This window comes from Dermacentor andersoni, chromosome 6, assembly GCF_023375885.2.
Source record: "Dermacentor andersoni chromosome 6, qqDerAnde1_hic_scaffold, whole genome shotgun sequence".
NCBI classification, from domain to species: Eukaryota; Metazoa; Arthropoda; class Arachnida; order Ixodida; family Ixodidae; genus Dermacentor; species Dermacentor andersoni.
In genome coordinates, this window is record NC_092819.1 from 49,760,512 (window position 1) to 49,780,690 (window position 20,179).

A 20,179-nucleotide genomic window follows, 5' to 3' on the forward strand; every position below is an offset into this window, starting at 1 on the left:
CCGCGACCTTGCGCTCAGCAGCGGAGCGCTAGCCGTATACTGAGCAATCGCAGATGGCGTCAAATGGACAGGCGCCAGGAACTAAGGAGTGAGTGAGTGAGTGAGTGAGTGAGTGAGTGAGTGAGTGAGTGAGTGAGTGAGTGAGTGAGTGAGTGAGTGAGTGAGTGAGTGAGTGAGTGAGTGAGTGAGTGAGTGAGTGAGTGAGTGAGTGAGTGAGTGAGTGAGTGAGTGAGTGAGTGAGTGAGTGAGTGAGTGAGTGAGTGAGTGAGTGAGTGAGTGAGTGAGTGAGTGAGTGAGTGAGTGAGTGAGTGAGTGAGTGAGTGAGTGAGTGAGTGAGTGAGTGAGTGAGTGAGTGAGTGAGTGAGTGAGTGAGTGAGTGAGTGAGTGAGTGAGTGAGTGAGTGAGTGAGTGAGTGAGTGAGTGAGTGAGTGAGTGAGTGAGTGAGTGAGTGAGTGAGTGAGTGAGTGAGTGAGTGAGTGAGTGAGTGAGTGAGTGAGTGAGTGAGTGAGTGAGTGAGTGAGTGAGTGAGTGAGTGAGTGAGTGAGTGAGTGAGTGAGTGAGTGAGTGAGTGAGTGAGTGAGTGAGTGAGTGAGTGAGTGAGTGAGTGAGTGAGTGAACTTTTGGGTTCAGCAAAACGCGATAAAACGCGCACCCGGCCAATCCCGTGACTGGACCGACAGGTCTATAGCCCGCCAGCCCGATCGCGGGTGCGCTGGACGGCCAGGATTTGGTCTCCAAAGACGGGACTTCGAAGGAGCGCGTCACACTCTTCCTTGGTGAATTTCGGGCCCTATACGACTCGCACGCTTAGAGCATGTGAGACAAAGTAGCAGCCTCACCATAAGCCACGCAAGAACAATTCGGATAAATTTCGGGATATGTGCTGTTAAGGGACGCCGGGTTTGGGTAGGAATTAGTTTGCAAGAGTCTGAGCGTGACCGGCTGCGGCCTGTTTAGCTTGGAATGAGGCGGCGGGAAAACCCTTCTCTCTTAGTAAAAGAATTTAGTAATTTCGTTGCGCGTGATAGGAGCGTCTCTGTATCCGGGGAGAGAGTCGCCCAATCCTAGGGCAGCGCGGTCGGTAAAGCCACGCGCAGCCTCATGTGCAGACTCGTTGAGGTTCAGAGGAGCCCCCTCAATTGCCCCGACTGTTCATCTCTTCATTTTTCACCTGTACGTATCGTCACCATTGAGTGCTTCGTCATCCTCTCTCTCTCTCATTCTCTCTCTCTCTCTCTGGAAGGCTCGTTAATAAAGTAATAAAAATGTAAATATACATCCGATGAACGAGCGACAGACAGTTGAAAAATTGAAGACGTTGCCTTGTAGAAATGGTGGTCATGCGCTTATGGAGCAACCATAAGCGTACTCTATGGTCTGCCCTCTTTTATTGGTCACAAAAGTCTGCGTTGAGGTCAGCGCCGAACGATCTTTCGATGATTGCCGGTTTACTGTTGAAAAAAAAAGCGCCTGCACTGTGGAATAATCGATAAGCGGCAAACCAAAAGTGGATGTGGGCGCTGTGCCTTCACAGATGTACGTCTGGAGATTTCCGTTAATGTGCTAGGCAGTGCACGCACTTTCGAACTAATTCGGATTCTAGCCTACTGCCGTATTCGTGTCTGCGTAACCAGAACGTGATGGCATCTATCTGCTGAAGAGCATATCCATAAAGACGACAGAAGCAGGATGTTGCAGTGTCAACGAGGACAGCACTGAGGCCCTTTGGCGTGGTTCTCAGCCTGCCAAATTGTCCAACACTTCGCGATTTGCTTCAAGGCCTTCGCGCATGAAACTTCTTGAGATGCGTAAAGAGCAGGGTTTTTTTTTCTTTACCTAAAAAGCGTGGGCTCATATCTCTCGACTCTTTTTCGTTTTATCTCGCTATCCTTGTTGAGCTCTCCCTGAAGAAGATGGATCTCTTTCGCTATCACTCGATTACCCGGCCTACACTCTCGCAAGTAACAAAAAGAAGAAAAGTAAGATACCCATCCGGCATTTGCTTCCCGGGTAAGTAAAGTTTCTTGACTTCCGACTCGTGAAACTAAACTTCAGCCTTGTCGTTCTTTTTCCTCAAAAGCGCACTAGCGACGCCTTCTTTCGCACCCTTGGCGAGGCCGTCATGTGAACAGTAAACTCACAAAAATGGTCTGTGAAAGTTCGTGTTGATTTTTTTTTTTCGCTGGTCCGCGCTGTCCGAGTTGACGCAGGACCTAACGAGCCTGTCTATTTAGCGAACGTGCAGCCTACGTAAACGCATATGAATAGTATGCGCCTCTTTAGTTATCTGTGGCAATCTCCTGCTGAGCGCAAGGCCGAAGGTTCGATTTCGAAACTCAGCGTCCTCAATTAAAAGGATTAAGCGTGTCACGGAAATTTTGTCCGCGACTTTCGGACCTTAGTCCCCTGTTATACATAAAGAAAATCCTCTGGTTACTCTTGACAACATTATGGAATTCTTAAGGTCATTGCATTTTTATTATAAACCAACTCATTTTCATCCGGCCTTACACACCGGCCTTTTTATTTCCACGTAGCAACAAGTTCATCTCTTCTCTAAATATGACTTTTACGCAGTGCAGTCAACACGGTTGGTGTGAAAAAAAAAAACACTATAAATAAATAAATAAATAAATAAATAAATCATACCATCAATTAATCAATTAGAACAACTCACAGCACTTACTTCCGCATAAAAAATGTCCAATTAATCATCGTTGTCATCGTCAGTCTGCTAAGTTCAAGCGGATTCGAAACCCTCGGACAACGCGCCGAATATTCTCCTATTCGATTCGGTCTTCGAATCGAACAGTCGCTGTTCATAAATGCACATTCTTTTTTTTTTTTTTCGAATACTTTTCGAATATTGCAAACCATCAACTACGCCCAATTAAATATAAAATTGGAGGGAAAGTGCCGAAAAGTTCCACCCCGCGGTCATAGTATAGACGCAAAAAAACGTGAAAACTTGCGTACTCTAGCAGTTCACGTTGCTTAGGTAGCCATGCTTTAAAGGCTGTACAGTGATCACTCGCACAGCCTGAAAAGCGCTATGCGTGCGAGGAAGATATATACTTGCTTGCGTCCAAAGCACCATTTGTGTTCAATAAACAATGTTTCATAACTTATCATGTAATGACAGAAACTTGCAAACATTAAGACCACTGGGATGCGAACGTCGTTCTATATTAATTTTATTTATATTCATTTCATTATTCGAGAACTGTTCGATATTAGATTCGCTTCTTGCGCTAGTCTATTTGTACTCGATCCTGTCTCAAAAATCACTATTCGCACACGCCCCTGCTTATGCGTCACGCTTCGCGTTTTTTTTCTTCCCAGTATTTAATTATATATTATTAAGCCAGCTGTCCCATTCGCATGACACTGACGTTTTCCTTGTCATCAAAGTGATGTAATTGCTGGCGTCCTAGTGCCATTTGCTTCTCGACCAAGCCTTTCAGTCTCGCAACTTGCGCCTTGTCAACTTCCTCCGACTCTCTCTGTTCGCCCGTCAGTCTGTCGCTTCCGCATCCTGCAGGTTTAATAAGCAATGCGTGGTTGATGGCATCCAGTTAGCTTATAGGTCTGGAAATGTAATAACAAAATATAGAAATATCAAAACGGAAAAAGGATGGAGGAAGTGAAGCGTGCGGCGTGGCCTAATTAAGTTTCTTTTTCTTTTTCTTTTTTTTTTTTTTTTTGTTGTGCGACGTTGGTCTTCGCCGAAGCGCCTTCTCGCGTTTGAGCGAGCGCTATAAATCAAATCGAAGTTTACTCTGTGGATTGAAACTTGTGAGACAGGGTAACAATGATACAAAGAAGTAAAAACAGAATACAATCGAACACGAAGCCCCAGTCCCCATTCCCACACATACTTTTGCGCATCTTGCGTTTCTTTTTCTACTTTCTTTATTTCCTTACTTTCTCCCTCTCTCTTTCTCTCTCTCTTTCGCGCATGCGTGCGTCCTTTTTCGTGAAGCGCTATTAATATGGTACTTAATGCCAGTAAATAACCCTCCATGCTTTCGGCAAGAAAGAGATTTTCGCTCACCTGACCCAACCTGCCGCGACATAGTACATCGTTGCTCTTCCATCAGTTTCGTTAGGTGCATTACTTCCCTCCTCCTCATTGTTATTATTATTTTTCCTTTACATCGCCAACTTTGTTGCTTGCATCATCCCTTCGCGCCTGCCACTCGCCCTGGTCAGAACACGAAAGCTTCGGCGATCGTTCAAGGCCGTTTCTGATTATCCTGTCGTCTTCGGGCGCCGGAGTTCCTGCAAGCAATCAGCGCGACGCTCTTTCAAGATGAATGGCAGTGCGCTCTCGTTGTTGCAGCTGCGTATGCGTGTGTCTCACGTGTACCTTCTTTTTTTTCTTTTCGTTGTTTTCTTTCTTTCTTTGAGCACAGAGACAGACGAAAATAAAATAGCATTAGCGTTTCCATTTGCACTAAGACTTGGCGCTTACGATTACGATTAGCGCACGGTTCTAAAAGCGCCGCCGCCGACGACGACAAGAAAACGGAAGCACAGTTTTCAAGCGTTCTTACTATACGCTTTCAGTTTCGTTTGGAAAGCATAGCGCATAAACAAATGTAGCGAAGGACAGGACGCCCTTCGAGTTTTGGAGGACCAGGACTGTCGTCTACAGAGATGGGGGGGGGGGGGGGGGGCGACTCCGCGAAACACGTGAAACCATCGACGTATATATAGTGACAAGGCCTTCGCGCTAGTCAGCCGCTGACACGTAACTTCGAGACTACTACAAGTACCTTCGCCATCTGCCAGTTGTGATCGAAGCTGGCCTTTGTTTTGGAAATGTTTGTGGCAGGCTCGCAAGTAAATTGCGATCAAATCTGAATGTGGAAGTAGCCGCTACCGATTGTAACGCGAGCGCGCCCAGCGAGAGCCACTCGGACACTGAGTGACCTTTTCTTTTATCAGTTATCAGATTATCAATCTTTTGTTCTTAGAATTGCATGTATTTGAGGATATTATTTTTTATTGCTGGAATAATAAATATAAGGTATCTTTTGTGAAGTTAAAATTTTTTTCTCTTTCCTGAAAAAAGAAAGCAAACAGGAAAAAACTTTTTTTTTTTTTTTTCCTGCAGCTTGAAATATACGCAGATTTCGCAGCCCTAGTTGTGAAAAGCGTATTCAAAACGCTGGAGGCAGTTTCAGAAGGATAGCGAATGTCACTTCTTTTTGAGCTGCCAGTGTGTCCGTCCCGTAGCGCACCCAAAAAGGCAATGATGATAGCGCTCTTTATGGCCATTGTGACGTGTGATATGGAAGGAGAGAGAGAAAGAGGAGGGATGTGGCAGGCAGCGCATTGCTGAAAGGAAGTTACAGCTGAAGTAATCGTCATCGTCGTCATTTTGGATGTTGTGTTTTTCGAGTGATACAGTAATGAGAAATTGCGCTTACTGCGTTTCGAACACCGGCATTTGTAGTTCTCTTCTGGTTAATTATTTTGTCTCAACACTAATAATAATAATAATAATAATAATAATAATAATAATTATTATTATTATTATTATTATTATTATTATTATTATTATTATTATTATTATTATTATTATTATTATTATTATTATTATTATTATTTTCTCTGAGTTAATTATAGGCGTGTTGCTGACCATCGAATTTTCGAATCGGGCTTCCCATTTTCTAGAAACCTACATTGCCGGTCTCTTATATTGATGGTCTACACTCACTCACTGATTCATTTCTTCCTTTTTCTTTCTTTCCTTATTTGTTTTTTCTCACTTTCTAGTTTGATGTCTCATCCCGATGTTCGCGCGGCAGCGGTGGCATGATCGCTGTCGATCTCGCACCAGAGAGTACCACCCCCCCACCCCCCTCCGACGTGTCGTTACTTCCGCTTCTCCGCAATGCGGGCGCGTCAGGCCGAGAAGCCCAAGCAGTGGACACCCTCTTTATATTCCGCGTTCCTTTTTCTTTCTCCCCTTCTTTCTTTCTTGCGTGGCGACACGCCATGGCTTTTCTTGCTTAGGCTCGGACGCGCTTCAATGAAGGAGTAACCCGGAGACTGTTGGTCGGGAGATGGTTCTCTGCGTGCAGTAGGAGGAGGGGAGAGGTTAAAAGATGCGGGAAGGTGCCGTACGAACAAACACGGTGTCAATGTTGCTAAGGCGTTGGCTTCTCTGCAGTGCGTGTCGTGTCGCAACAAGCATAAAAAGCTGTCCCTCGGGTGCCCATGCTGACAAGCGCGCAGGCGTGTCAGAGTGGCGAACGCAGTGCTGCTAATGCATTTACTTTTGCTTTTCCATCGTAGAGTGCCAAATGGCGGAAACAAAGCTCCTTCGGCCGACCTCTCTACTTTTCTCACATGCCTTTCTTCTTTTCTTCCCCCTTTTACTTAATTTCTTCTAGTTTGCACGCCTTGTCGTCACCGCTGGCAGGTGTCGAGGCTGGCAGCCTTTTTGCATGTGGTATTTATGCTGGGAATGTAGTTTGCTCAGTCTCGTCGCTGCTTCGTTTGATCCGTGTGGTTTCGTGTTGCTTAGTTTCGTTAGTTTGACAGGAAAGTGAGGGAGAGCAAGAGTGTCGGCGCATCGGGGGTCGCCGGTTTGACGGGCGTGTGTCGCAAGGAATTAAATAGAGCTTGTTCGGTGACGGGAGGAAGGACGTCCACTACACCGCCGACAACGTATACCGCGGCCTCTCTCGCCGCGGTCACGCGAACTGTTTCTGCTGGAGAAGAGCGGACGGCCATTAGCACACGGTGCTCCCTGGTGGCCTCCTTCCACGTAGTGGCTATACGAACAGCGATGGTTAGCTTCGGTGATCTGATCTGAGTCTGGCGCATTCGAGCTGCACATACGCTCGATGAAATTAGGTCCCGCGGGGTCCGGCGTGCCAATGTCACGCCTTATAGTAGGAGACAGCGGATTAATTTTGGCTCCCTGGGGTTCTTCAAATGGCACCTATAATCGAAGTACGTGAGTGTTGTTTCGATTTCGCCCACATCGAGATCGAACCCTCGAGCTTACCAGCGCAACGCCATAGCCATTGAGTTATACCGCAGCGGGTACAATGTACTGTGTCCGTATACTTCGTTGGTTATTCCCGGACTGTGCTGCTATCGTATTTATTTTAAGCTACGCCGACAGTTTCGCATAGTTTTGTTTCTGGCTGTGTTCCAATACTCGCTGTAGGCGGGAAGGTAGACGGCTAAGTGGACCGCGGCCATCTTAAGTATCGTATCAGTTGTGACGAAGCGGGCAAGCGAGAGAGCTTCGCGAAGACAGAACCGAAGTAAAAAAAAAAACGATGCAGGCAATTTTTTTCGTCCAATTAAACAATATGACGGATGAGAAGAAGGCTTGGAATACGACGGGAATGTCGTCTACTTGCAAGAAAACATAGTCACGTTTTTCTTACGCGCTTAATGGAAGCGCCGTTGGGTTTTTCACAGGTTTGCGCATGGAAAGAGTGAAAACGCAGAGATAATATGTGCATTTCGTAGTTTTCTTTTTCTTTTTTCTTTTTTTCATTGCTAGTGATGTCATTGATCTTATGCTGCTAATCACTAAGGTCGCGCACTCGAATCCCCGCCGTGGATGGCCGCATTACGATGGTAGTTGACTGTATATAAAGGCGACATTCTACCGCCCGTCATGCGCACGTTGAAGACGCCCAGGTGATCGAAAGGAAGCCGGATTCTGTAATACCTTCCTTCTAATCTAGTACACCTTCCGTTGCTTTTGGCCGCGTCAAACGCCATCTGTCAATCAGCCAATCAAGCAGCTTAGCTTTTCATAATAAAGCGCGCGAAACCAACGGTGCGTCACACATGCGTGGTTGACTCTACAGCATTACAAAATTTCAGCTCTATTAGAATATGTCTCGTGACGATTATATCGTTGTTATTGTGGCGTGAAACTTTAACGCGCTGTTTATCTCAATCTCGACTGATCCCATTAGGCTCTTGTGGCTTATTCCTTTATTCCTTCTTTTTTGCGCCTCTCTCCTTCTGTCTTTCTCTCCCCAATTCCTTTCCCCACGCAGGGTAGCATGTCAGCGATGTCTATACGCCGGCAAAAATCTATCTCTCTGCCCCCCCCCCCCCCCCCCCCCCCCCCTCTCTCTCTCTCTCTCTCTCTCTGCCTCTCTCTCTCTCTCTCTCTCTTTCGACCCGCCGAGTGAGGCGGCAGCAAAGTGCATTGACTGGGCGGATGCTTATCGACTTTGTGTCTGAAGCTGATAAACAATCTAATAAATCTAATCTAATAAAAACTACTTCGCGGCATTTAACGCTAAGGAAGTCACGTAGGTCGGCCATTGGCCTAGTTTGCATGTGTCATTAGTCGGGCGCCGTGTCAACGTGACGTGTTACTCGTGTGTACTCGCCAGTTGCAAGCTACAGTTGTTGAGCCTTCCTAACCACCGCAAACTTTCGCCGAACTTTTCTCGAAGAGTTAATGGTTCCTTTAAGTACACCTTCGGCGAGCTTTGATTTGCGCCTTACGATTCAGTGAGCGCGGTGACGTAGTAAGTACTCGCAATCTCCGGTGTAAACAACGCATTATTTTCGTCTGCTACGGGTAAAAGGGCTGCTCCTGTAGTGCGCGCATGGTGTGTCTATACGCATGGACTGCTTTGATGGTTTATTCCTGGGGCTCCTTTTGATGGCGAGGTTTTTTTTTTTTTTACATCTCTTCTTTTCGTCTATTTTCCTAGCTGTCTGGGTTTGTTATTGATGTTGGGACTGGGCGGAATAGCTGGTTCTGTGGTGACTTCTTCTTCTTTTCTTTCAACCCCCCCTCCCCCTTCCTCCCATGTTTACAGCACTCAATAAACAACTTCACGCGGTTCGCTTGAATAGTCGCCTTTTTATCATTCGCCCTTCTATTGCTGTCGCCTCTCAGTTGTCGTAGTTCTTCTCCCTTCTCTTACACTTGGAGCGGTGACACTCTCGAATAATGATGTTTCCTGCTATCCGAGGTCGTGCACGCTTGAATCTGTGAGCTTCCGGCGCCAACACAAGGCGTCAAGGAAGGTCCCATTTATCACGGCAAAAAAAAAAAAAAAAAAACGATGTGCCTGCTACTACTTCTATTACAAACTAAGCTGCTTCGCTGGTATTCTTGTACCGTATTCACTCTCGTACGCCCCGCTACCACCGCGGTCGACCTGAAAGATCTGGAGAAAATGGTTCGCGATAGCGTATTCGCAAAGCTTAACGCTGACACGAGCAGAGAGGTCGTCGACCTGTGGCACATTCTTCTACCCAGAAGAAGTTAGAAAAAACGCGGGGCTTGACTTTGTTTTCAATTTTGTTCTACATCTACAACCATATGAAGCCAAGAAACAACCACGCCAACCCGCTGTGGTTGCTCAATGGCTATAGTGTGGGGCTGCTGAGCACGGGGTCGCGGCAACGAATTCCGGCCGCGGCGGCCGCATTTCGATGGGGGCGAAATGCGAAAAACACCCGTGTGCTTAGATTTAGGTGCACGTTAAAGAACCCCAGGTGGTCGAAATTTCCGAAGTCCTCCACTACGACGTGCCTCATAATCAGAAAGTGGTTTTCGCACGTTAAACCCCATAATTTAAAAACTACCAAGCCAGAGAAAGAAATGTAAAGTAACGCAATATTTCTTTCTTGCCCGTTGTAGTCTGCGCTGAGAGAAGGGAAAAAGGAAAGAGGAGCAATATGGGTGACAGGGAGGATAGAGGGAATAGGCGAGGCGAATGACGGCATGGTCAACTCAGAGTCCGAACCCGTACTGTTAAAAAAAAAGGAAGTCGCAGTTTCGCCCGAAAGGCGAAGCATCGATTGCGACAGCAAATTAGTAGACAGCTATACGAAGTAATCATATTAGTTTTATCGACCTATAACCTTGCGGAAATTCGCTTTCTAAATAATTTAACAAGGACGGCGTGACTCGCGCTCAGGTAAACATAAACGCATCTCGCTCGATGACCGCGGAAACTCGCTGTCAAAACGCTGGAGTGAGTAAGCGAGGCAGCAGCAGCGAGCGAATCGACTATGGTGCCGTCTCTCGCTGCAACGCGAACTAAACGTCGAAGGCACAGCGCATACGAAGCTAGCGGCACTCCGTGCACTTTCTCCACTTCGTGGGTCGCTTGCAAGATACGGCGCCCACGCGACCGCGCCGTAAGCAGCAGCCGCCGGACTAGAACGCCCCCCCCCCCTTCCGTCGCCTCCCCCATCCTCGTGCCTCGGGCGCAACGGAAGACGGCGCGCTTCAGCTCCCTCGCGCGCGCGACATTGTGCCGCCATCGTCGGCTGACCTCGCAAGCTTTCTCTCGCACATACAGCGCACTGGGCGCGGCGACGTTGTTATCGTGTTTGGACTTTATATGGAACATCACGACGATGGCGACGGCAGAAATGGGCTTGTAGTGTCTATGTAGTTGCCATCGCAATAAAAAGTAAAGTAAAGCCTCGATGACCTGACAACTATAATTAGCCACGACAAAGTCACAATACTAGAAGGTCCGTCTGACAAAGAGGTCGCAGTGCTGGCAGTCAGCCGTAACGACGACTCGTGCAAGACCGGTAGCGTGTCAAGACATACGTGTGTTACCGATCTTTAGGGGGGCATTACGCGAGTAGATACGGGAAATTGGCGCACAGGCTTGTGTGTGCCAGCTTACAGCCGCGTCTGTTCCCCTGCGCTCGCGATGTTTTATCCTCGTTTCCTGGGTTCCTCCTTTGCCATCTATACGGTCTTTCGCCTCCTTGCTGTTTTACTCCTGTGAGCTCGCCCTTTGTGTCAGCCAAGATAACGGATCGACTATTGTTCGCCCCTTGATGGTATAGTCGCGAAAAGCTTGCTGGACTAGTCTGTATTTGCGCGACGCGACACCACCGTATGCCTTCATTAGCTACGCGATCTAGCTGCAAAGAAGAAATTTTCTACTTAACTCTATTTCTTACCCTAGGATACTTGTGTTCTTTTTTTTTTCTTCAAGCGCAAGCAAAAAGCCATCCGCAGTGGCTTGAATCACTGACGCCTTGACGGAAGTGTCAGTCTGCAGCTGCTCATATATCTCCTTTGGTCTCCCGGTACTCCTTTTTGTTTGTTTGTTTGTTTCGGAGTACTAAAGCCGTTGTTTCGACTTTTCTTCTCGTGTTTTCGGTGTCCTTTAACATATTTCACACTTTTCTTACGTTCGCTCGGTTTTAAACCCGATAAAGCACAGACATATACTCAACGCTTGCTTGTCATTTGTTTTTTTTACTTTCAAGCTTTTCTCCTTTGACCCCCATTTATCCCCTTGTCAGGCTGCTATACCCAGGCGGGCATCTGGTTGGTTTAGTCTCTCTATATTTCTTCAGGCTTCCTTGCATCGCAGTGTTCCACTTCCGGATACATGAACCTTGGGGTGTAAACCTGCTTTGCGAGTTATGCAAATGAGGAAATAAATATTGTTTGAAGCCACGTTTTGGTTAGGTTAAGGTGCTTCCGCGCATGCACGCAAAACAAATAGCGTTTCTTTATTTACGCCGATCCGTACCCTGACGTGGTATTTACTACTTTTTTGTTTTTTCTCTTATGACGTCTTATGTTATGTTGCTTATTGGTTTGTTTGTTTGTTTGTTTTCCTTCAGGACTTCGTTTGCTCAATTCGCGAGCGCTACTGCCCGAGCTGTTCTTATTGCTTCCTTCGCGGCATTTCACACGCTTGCATCGCGACACTGAAAAGTCCTTTTCGCGTATCGTATCATCATTATTCCTTTCTCTGTTGGTGCTTGCATTTCACTGCGGCAAAATTAACGTGATCATGCAGACCTCGTAGCAGTACTCGGAGTAAAATACAATTACTTTAACGTCAAACTGCCGCCTTCAAGGCCTTAAAGGAAACCTTTAAGTTACCCGAGGAGCTTAAAATTCGTGAATTTGGTTTCGGCTGAAGTGAGCGGATATTGTCCGCTCTTCTGGCGACGACGTTATTGCAGTCCACGAATTCAAACGAGTCCAAGCTTTTGCGGCTCACTTGGTTGGTGGCGGCTCACTCGGGAAGCGTTGTTCTTACGATCTTTTTTTCTTTGCTGCATCATAGAAAAAAAAAACCTTGTTTCTTGTTGAAGACGTTTTGATAGAAGCTGTCGCCCGCGATTTTGCTTCGGTTCTTGAATATGTGCTTTTTCACGGCCTTGAAAGGGCTTAAAATTCCTCGACTTGTTTTCGTATACACCGAACTATATCCGTTGTTCAGCAAGACAGGAATGGACTCCGCTAGGTTATAAGGGTAAATTTCGCTTATGACTGTGCTGTGCTGTGAAGTCTACACGTACGCATTACACAGAAACATTATGCTGTGCAGCCGTCATCATATTCACCATACCCCTACCTTCTTTCCTCTTCACATTCTATCTCTCTTATTCCCCAAACCCCTTCCCCAGCGTGGAGTAGCATAGAGGCATTTCACTCAGGCCGACCTCTCCACCTTTCTATCATTAAATATTGTTTCTCTCTCTCTCTTCGTTTATTGAAGTGAAAACTAAATAAAGAGATGTCACCCATTATAGGGTGAATACGACTACCTCTTTTCGCATGACAGGAACTAATATATATATATATATATATATATATATATATATATATATATATATATATATATATATATATATATATATATATATATATATATATATATATATATATATCAGTTCCTGCCATATATATATCCCGCAGTTCTATTAAAGACGATCACAAGTCGCAGTACATTGAGTTCATACGCATAAGCGCAAGCACAAACGCGACCATGGGTGAGTCTGCGATGAGCAGGTAAAATCTGAACAGATGAATACACACTGATGAAATAATGCACGCCCAGAGATATATGACCGTCAAAAGTGAGCTTCAGCACAGAATACAAGAATAGTATAACACGTAATCTACGAGCGCTTGATTGTCACTGATTGTCACAATGATTGTCGCTATAGGCCCTCTGGTCACACAGCGCAGACGTGAACGGGCAGCAGCTGCTTTAGACAAATCGACGAGCCCACCGTATCCCCTCGCCGGACACATTAGACGCTCCTGTCGGCTCCTGCCACTGTACATAGACTTAATTCTGCGCCCACCATGCACGTGACAGCGCTTCTCGTCTTGAAGCGAAGCCCAATCTAAATCGACATCGATTCCTCTGATGGCCCAGACGGGAAGGCGTTACCCGTGATCGTCACGTAATCACGGTCGTCCCGTCGTGTCGTTTCAAGAAGAGGGCGTGGTTGTGAGCCTAGTGGAGTATTTTTTTTTTTTTTATGGGTACTGCAGTAAGCTGAAGGATGTTGAGAAAACAGTCGGTGGCCAACCTGAGCAACCTCGTCGCGTGAAGTGGTCGCGGACTGCTCCGAAGGTAATGAGGACGTCCGTCGGCGTCAGCGGTACCTGAAAGAGAGAGAGAGAGAGAGAGAGAGAGAGAGAGAGAGAGAGAGTGAGTGTGTGTGTGTGTGTGTGTGTGTGTGTGTGTGTGTGTGTGTGTGTGTGTGTGTGTGTGTGTGTTTGCGTGCGCGCGCGCGCGCGCGTTTATACTGCTGGTGTAGTTAGCTGCACCATTGCGTAAGCTGTAAGAGAAGATGATGATCACGATAACAACTTTATTGTACCGTCGGATAAGGAGGCCCTGAGAGAAACTGATCAGTGTGACATCACAAAGAGGCGGTGACGCTGCCGTCGCAATCGGAACTAGAAGAAAAAAAGTGTTAAACTTTACTGCTCTCATTTTTTTAGGAATACGAGCTTAATAGAAGTCTGCAAGTTATAGAAAGTCAAATTTCGATGATTTGTTGTTAAAAGCGGAGAACAGGGAGGCATGAAAGTGTCATCGAAGTCGTCTGCTCATTTCGCCTGTAATATATCTGATTGTTTACAACCATGCAGACGGGAAGTGAGAGGGAGGGCCGCTTTAATGAAACCTGCAAATGTTTTCCGGGCGGTGAAGTATGCTACTCTGGTTGGGCATGATCAAAAATGAAATGATCTGCACGGTACAGCTCACAGATACACAACGTAGACAAAACACATCTCAACGCGCAGCAGACTAAAGTGTCTTATTTGAGACCAGTGTTCCAGCGAAGATGTGAAGATTCACTTCTTTGAGGGCAACCGAAACGGGCGCGTAGTTTTCCTCTTTTTACAACAGCTCAGGCTGACGATTTTTTAAAGAAGCGCCGGGTTGGTACGGCGACCTTGAGCTTTCTTCTGCGTATTACTTCCAGCTGTGCTTCTCGCTGCGCGCTTTCATTACAGTTAGCTGTTGGCTCATTTAGTGCAAAGTACGGCTCTTGTGGAACCAGTAAATTAAACGTGACGCGTATTTCCGTTTGTTCGGCTACCCGTGTAAAGCATTGGTGCGTTTCGCCAAACAGAACACTTATGCGGAGCCTATGTGGTGTTTCAAAACCGGAGCACAACGATGCCCGAGTTTTTTTTTTTTTCTTTTTTTTTCGCATTAACGTCGCAGCTTTCTCAACATCGCTGTGCTTGTGGAGCAGAACTACAACGCTCTGTACCGTGCATTCGTTAATTGCTTGGGGCTGCATAATGGAGGCGCAGTTTCTCGAGTTATAGTGCGGCTACTAGCTGTTGACTCTCCTCGAGTCTTCTTTCTCCAATTATTTCATCTAAATGAGCTTCATTACAGCTTTCGAGCGGGATAGTTGCTATGACGAAATCGGTGGTCACGTGCGCTCTTTGCGAGAGAGCCCGGGAAGTTGTCTGTCGAAACGTTGTCTGTTTCAAAGTCGTCTATTTGAAAGTCGACTGCTTGAAAGTCGTCTGTCTGAAAGTCGTTTGTTTGAAAGTCGTCTGTTTCGAGCGTGTGTTTCAAGCGTCGCCTTCGCTGTTGCATGGACTGCGCTGTGTGTTCTCTTACGGCCGCTCTCCCGTTAATTGGTGAAGAGGAAGCATTACTATGGTATGGATAGTTGGGCTAGTTCTATTTTACTATTACCAAAAAAAAAAAAAGAACTAGAAGGCAGGATTGACGAGACGCGGAGATTATTTTAACGGTGCCGTTCGCGCTCATCTTGCGCCGCATTGCCAATTGTGCCAGCGCCAGCCCTCCTTGGAAAACAGTCATTTTGGTACGGCACCCTGACCAGACCACGCGAGACATTTCAAGAGGCGTATCGTATCGCCAACAGTGCCGCTCTGTGCGTTAGCCAGCAATGCTTGTCACTTCGTGACAGTGAGTTCAACTACACTGATCGTTGTTTGACAAGTGAATTTGTTGCTTATTTGTTTTTAACTCGCCTTGACATGCACAATGTATCTGTGTATATTTTGTTCGTGTGTGTGTAAAAATATTCACTTATCAGATCGCTTGCATGTGTCATCTTCATAGTGTCTCGTCGTGCCTAGCTCCGCTCTCGTTTTTCCAATAGGGAATGTTTACCTCGGGAGCTCCTCTCTAAATGCATGGGAAAGATGAAATCGTTTATTTTGGCATCCACTCGACCTAGTTGAATGTTAAAGACAACGTAAAAAATTAACTGTCAGTAGAGGGCAGCTTTCTCTTAAGGCCGGCTCTGACCTGAATTAATGATAAAAACAAGTTCACTTTGTCCTACAATTCATGGACTCCTAGCAGTTAAAGGGGACCGCACCATGACAGTAAAATCGGCAGATGAAAAGAGAGAGAGGGAGGGAGAAAACGGGAACACTCATTTGACAGGCGTCATTAATGATAGTTCACTGATATCATTAAAGAAAGAAAACTGTTTAACCAGCGCTTTCAGCGTGTACTCAATCTATAATATCCTACGATAACAAAGGGGCCCGAAAGGAACCTGAGGCCCAGGTAACACATGACGCAAATGGAAATTGATTGGCACAACGGTAAAAGGCAACGAAATGGCACGAGCGAAACGAACGCGGGTATAGATTAATTTCTAGCCATGTATTAAGCGGATCTATAGTGTAGTTGAGGCAACTCGCGTAACGTGATACGTCGCTAAGTTAACCCTGGTTAAACTAGACTCACGAAATTGCTGCCAAGGGAAGGCAAATCGCAATCAAGTGCGGCGGATCAATGAGATAAATCGATGATGTGAGCTGGAGCCACTACTAAACGAGCTACAGCTCCTGTCGTAACTCACTTGCTGGAACATCGCACGGGTCTTGCGAAAGTTCTGGGTTCGGCTTCGGCTTGCACGGCAAACTGTCCTTTATTCTTCTGTCATTACTATTTTTTCCTTAATTAACAATAAGGACGGGATTGCGAATCTGACACTGCTTTATATAGTTCTGCATTTTATATCTGTAAGTTAACTGATTTCCAGCATCCTTTTATTGGCGTCTTAGTTTTTTTTTTTTTTTTTTTCTGCACCGTTTTTAGAAGGACAAACGTACAGTCTAGCAGTCTTGGTGGCGATAGGGGGGATTTTGTAACTATCCACTTAGTGGACATGTCCATTTCGTCTGCTGCTGAAGTTCTGTACTAGAAGAGAAACTTGAGCGAGTTGGTTGTGATTCATGTTTCGGAAACTTAACAGCGCAAAACAGACAAGGACGAAAGAAAAGAAGAACGCGACACGGGCGCTGACTTACAACTGACGTTTATTTACCTGAAGTTCTGATTGGATTGGCTGGGTTGGGTGCAAGCGTCGGGGAAGGAGAAGGGCGCCTTCAGCCAATCATCACTTCAGCAGCAGACGTAATGGACACGAACACTAGGCAGACACTTAGAGAATGCCCTCGCCCCCAAGTTTCTGCGGTGTTCGTCGTTGGTGGTGAGAGAGAGTAGTGATATTGAATGGGAAGATGAGATGAGTGCAGCGCCGTAGCTGTCTCTCAGGGGAGGACACCTTAACAGCACTGCACTGGGAAAGAGGGGTGCGACGATCGGTGGCGTTAGTATCCTCCCTTGGCGTTAAAAGGGACGCTTCGTGCGGAAAACGTTGTCGGCGAGTGGTCGTTCGTTATCGATCGCCGAAACCTCTCTTCAGTGGACACGTCGTTGCAGTGCCGAGTGGTCGGCGGGGACAAGGGTCACAGCGGCTCTGTTATAAGTGGGCACGCACTGCTTCCACGACGAGGGGCTCTGCTCCTGTCGCGTTAAATCGTCGCCCTCGTTTTCGTATGCTTAGCCGACATTATATATACGACAGGCGACCTCGGGCGAAAGAAATCGTGCATCTCCGCGAGTATTTGCATAGGGTTGTTGGTTGTCTTTGTTTTTCATTCTTCTCTTGCTTTCTTTATCTTTACCTTTGCCGCTTACCCCATCTCCCAGTGCACAGTGTACCAACCGCACGCTTAATCTGGTTAACCTCTCTGCCTTCCACCTCTTATTTTCCTTCCTTCCTCCCTTCCTTCCTTCTTTTTTAAAGACAGTGTTTTTCTTACCGAGTTACGTACCCCCACTTTTCCGTGTCGGGTATATGTGTTTCCAAACCTTTATTTCGTGCGTCTTTCCCGGAAATAATACAGTCTAGAAATGTGGCCCGATCCCAATAGTAGTGCAATGTAAGGTCGCGGGCCGTTCCCGGCGGAGCTGCTGTCTAAATATTTGGGCCGATCCTGTAGACAGCGCAGTCAGCACGAAAAAGAAAAAAAAAGAACGAAATAGAAGTGCCCGACGCTCTTCCTATATACTCCCCTCATCACGCGAGGAGTGAAGGGATAGAGTTCCGTGTGCCTTGAGTCGAAGGCATTGCCTTTTGTCAACTCGATGTTGGGTCGCCTTCCAAGTTTACTGTTGTTGTAGCGTAGACGAAGAACGTTGGCCAGTCACCGTCACCAGCGCTGTAGGCGCGGGATCGCGCCGTTACTGCACGAATCTCGGGGCTCTTGTTGCTGGCCGCCGCGTCAGCCGTTCCGTACTCCGAGTAAACAAACCACCTGAGAATTGGTGCAGCTCCAGCTGCAGGCAGTGGGTCATTTATTATTATTATTATTATTATTATTATTATTATTATTATTATTATTATTATTATTATTATTATTATTATTATTATTATTATTATTATATACCTGCACTGCCCTCTTGTCTTCTCATAGTTTCTCTTTCCTTCCGTATATGTGTGTAATGTATAAAGTACGTAATAATTGCTTGACTTTTGCTGCTTATGTACCTGTTTATCCTGCTCTCTTTCTGTTTTATATGCTATTTTTTTACTGTGTAACTTTTTAGTCGTACCTGTTCTGCCTTTCTATATTGCTATTTATTTCCCTATATGCGTCATTATTTAGACCTCCAGTTGTTTTCGGGCACAGAAAATGAGAATTTATTTATTTATTTATTTATTTATTTATTTATTTATTTATTTATTTATTTATTTCAAAAGGTGGTGCCTGTAGGTGACGCCGACTACTCCTTTTACACGATAATTGTGCCCAAAACAATGAAAAATATGAAGCAATGCTCAGAAGAATACGCGTTGACATCAGTTTTATTGTTTACATACAAGACACAGGTTCCGGGGCAGCTGCAAACAAGTTCTCTCTTGGGTGCCGCATTCCAAGTGCAAGAAACATTCAGTAAAGCTTAGTAATTGCTTAGTAACTTCCAAGTAATTGGAAATCAAGTGTTACTTTTTTCATTGAGATCTAGAAATAAAACGAAAAATTAAAGTGGACGACGATGCAAAGTCACGAAGCTGGTGGCCGAACCCACGCCATAAACATTACGCATGCTGAGCTTTACGTTACCTTTCCATCCACTTTCATCATATAAGCACTTCCGCGCGACGTCATTCTTCTTTCATTTAACATCGTAACACGCTGTGCGTTTTACACCTTGGACCTTGTTCTCATCTTTCATCACTCTCGTGATTCGATGCTGGTGAAAATTACACTGCTAGGCCTTGTCGTATCTGGAGCTGCCGCTGTATTTGAGCCGCAAAAGAAAAAAAAAATGTGCGAAGTCTGCAGCTGCTCGTATACCGCAATACGTCCACAAAAACAATCGCCTGTTTCAATATACTCGCTAAAAATCTCGTAAGTTGGCTAAAAATGAAAACAAAACGAAGATATGGAATAGATAGAAATGTTAAAAAGAAAAGAATCTGCGAATGAACAACTGAAAAGTCTGAGAAGTTAAGGCTCACATTTCCATTCTGAATCAATACAGTATTGATGTATATCGTTTTCGAGGATTCGAGCTGGAAATGTGATAAGGCTAGTTTTACCGTTGCTTTTAGCCCGTCGATAATGCGTTGCCGCTTATGAAATGCCGCAATGCCGGAGACGAAAGTGTATAGGAACCCGCGCTTGCGGCGCCATCCGGTGGCTGCGAATTTAACTATAGTTACATGCAAGTGCCTCCGCTCATTTTGTTCGACGAAAAAAAAAAGGTCACGAAGTACAAAACCGCTTCCAACAAGATGCGCTTGAATAAAGTGTCACAAGATGTCGCTACCAGCGCTGCTTCTATCCGATGTTTAGGCATACCAAAATGGGTGATAAGCCACGGGGGGAGGGGGGGGGGGGGCTGCTTCTATCCGATGTTTAGGTATTCCAAAATGGGTAATAAGCCGCGGGGTGAGGTGGGAGGGGCCTTCTTCTATCCGATGTTTAGGTATTCCAAAATGGGTGATAAGGCACAAGGGGGAATGGGGGGCAGGGCGCTGCTTGTATCCGATGTTTAGGCATACCAAAATGGGTGATAAGCCACGGGGGGAGCGGGGGCAGGGGGCTGCATCTATACGATGTTTAGGCATACCAAAGTGGGTGATAAGCCAGGGGGGGAGGGGGGGGGGGCTGCTTCTATCCGATGTTTAGGTATTCCAAAATGGGTAATAAGCCACCGGGGGGGGGGGGGGGGGGGGGCGTAGGGGGCAGGCTAAATCTTTGATTTTTCACTGTAATCGCAGGGACACAGTCGACGTCTATGTACTTATGTCCATTTCTCTCTCTCTCTCTGTCTCTCTCGTTGACAGGCACCTGAAGGCCGAACTGCAGCGCCTGCGCAAGCGGGGCGCCCTGCGCCCGGGCCTGGACCCGGCGCGCAGCTGCGCCCGATGCCTGTCCGCGCTGGGGCGCATCCTGAACCGGGGTGCACCGTGCCCTTCCTGCCGCAAGAAGGTGTGCCGCGACTGTCGTCTGCACGAGGTCGGCGTGCCCGAGGGCTCGGACCAGTGGCTCTGCGTCGTCTGTCACAAGCAGATGTGAGTGCTCCACTATCTCTCCTCGCTCTTTTTTTTTTTTTTTTTTTGTAGGGAC

General features: G+C 46.4%; 1 protein-coding gene across 3 annotated transcripts in view; it reads left to right on the plus strand.

Annotated features, from left to right (window-relative positions):
• The window catches only part of LOC126522943 (uncharacterized), a 538,767-nt gene that overhangs the window by 245,431 nt on the left and 273,157 nt on the right, over positions 1–20,179 (plus strand). For all 3 annotated transcript variants that reach the window (XM_055066617.1, XM_055066618.1, XM_055066619.1), the window contains exon 3: positions 19,897–20,124. In XM_055066617.1, the coding sequence (XP_054922592.1) occupies positions 19,897–20,124 (228 nt within the window). The remainder of the gene's footprint in view (positions 1–19,896; positions 20,125–20,179) is intronic.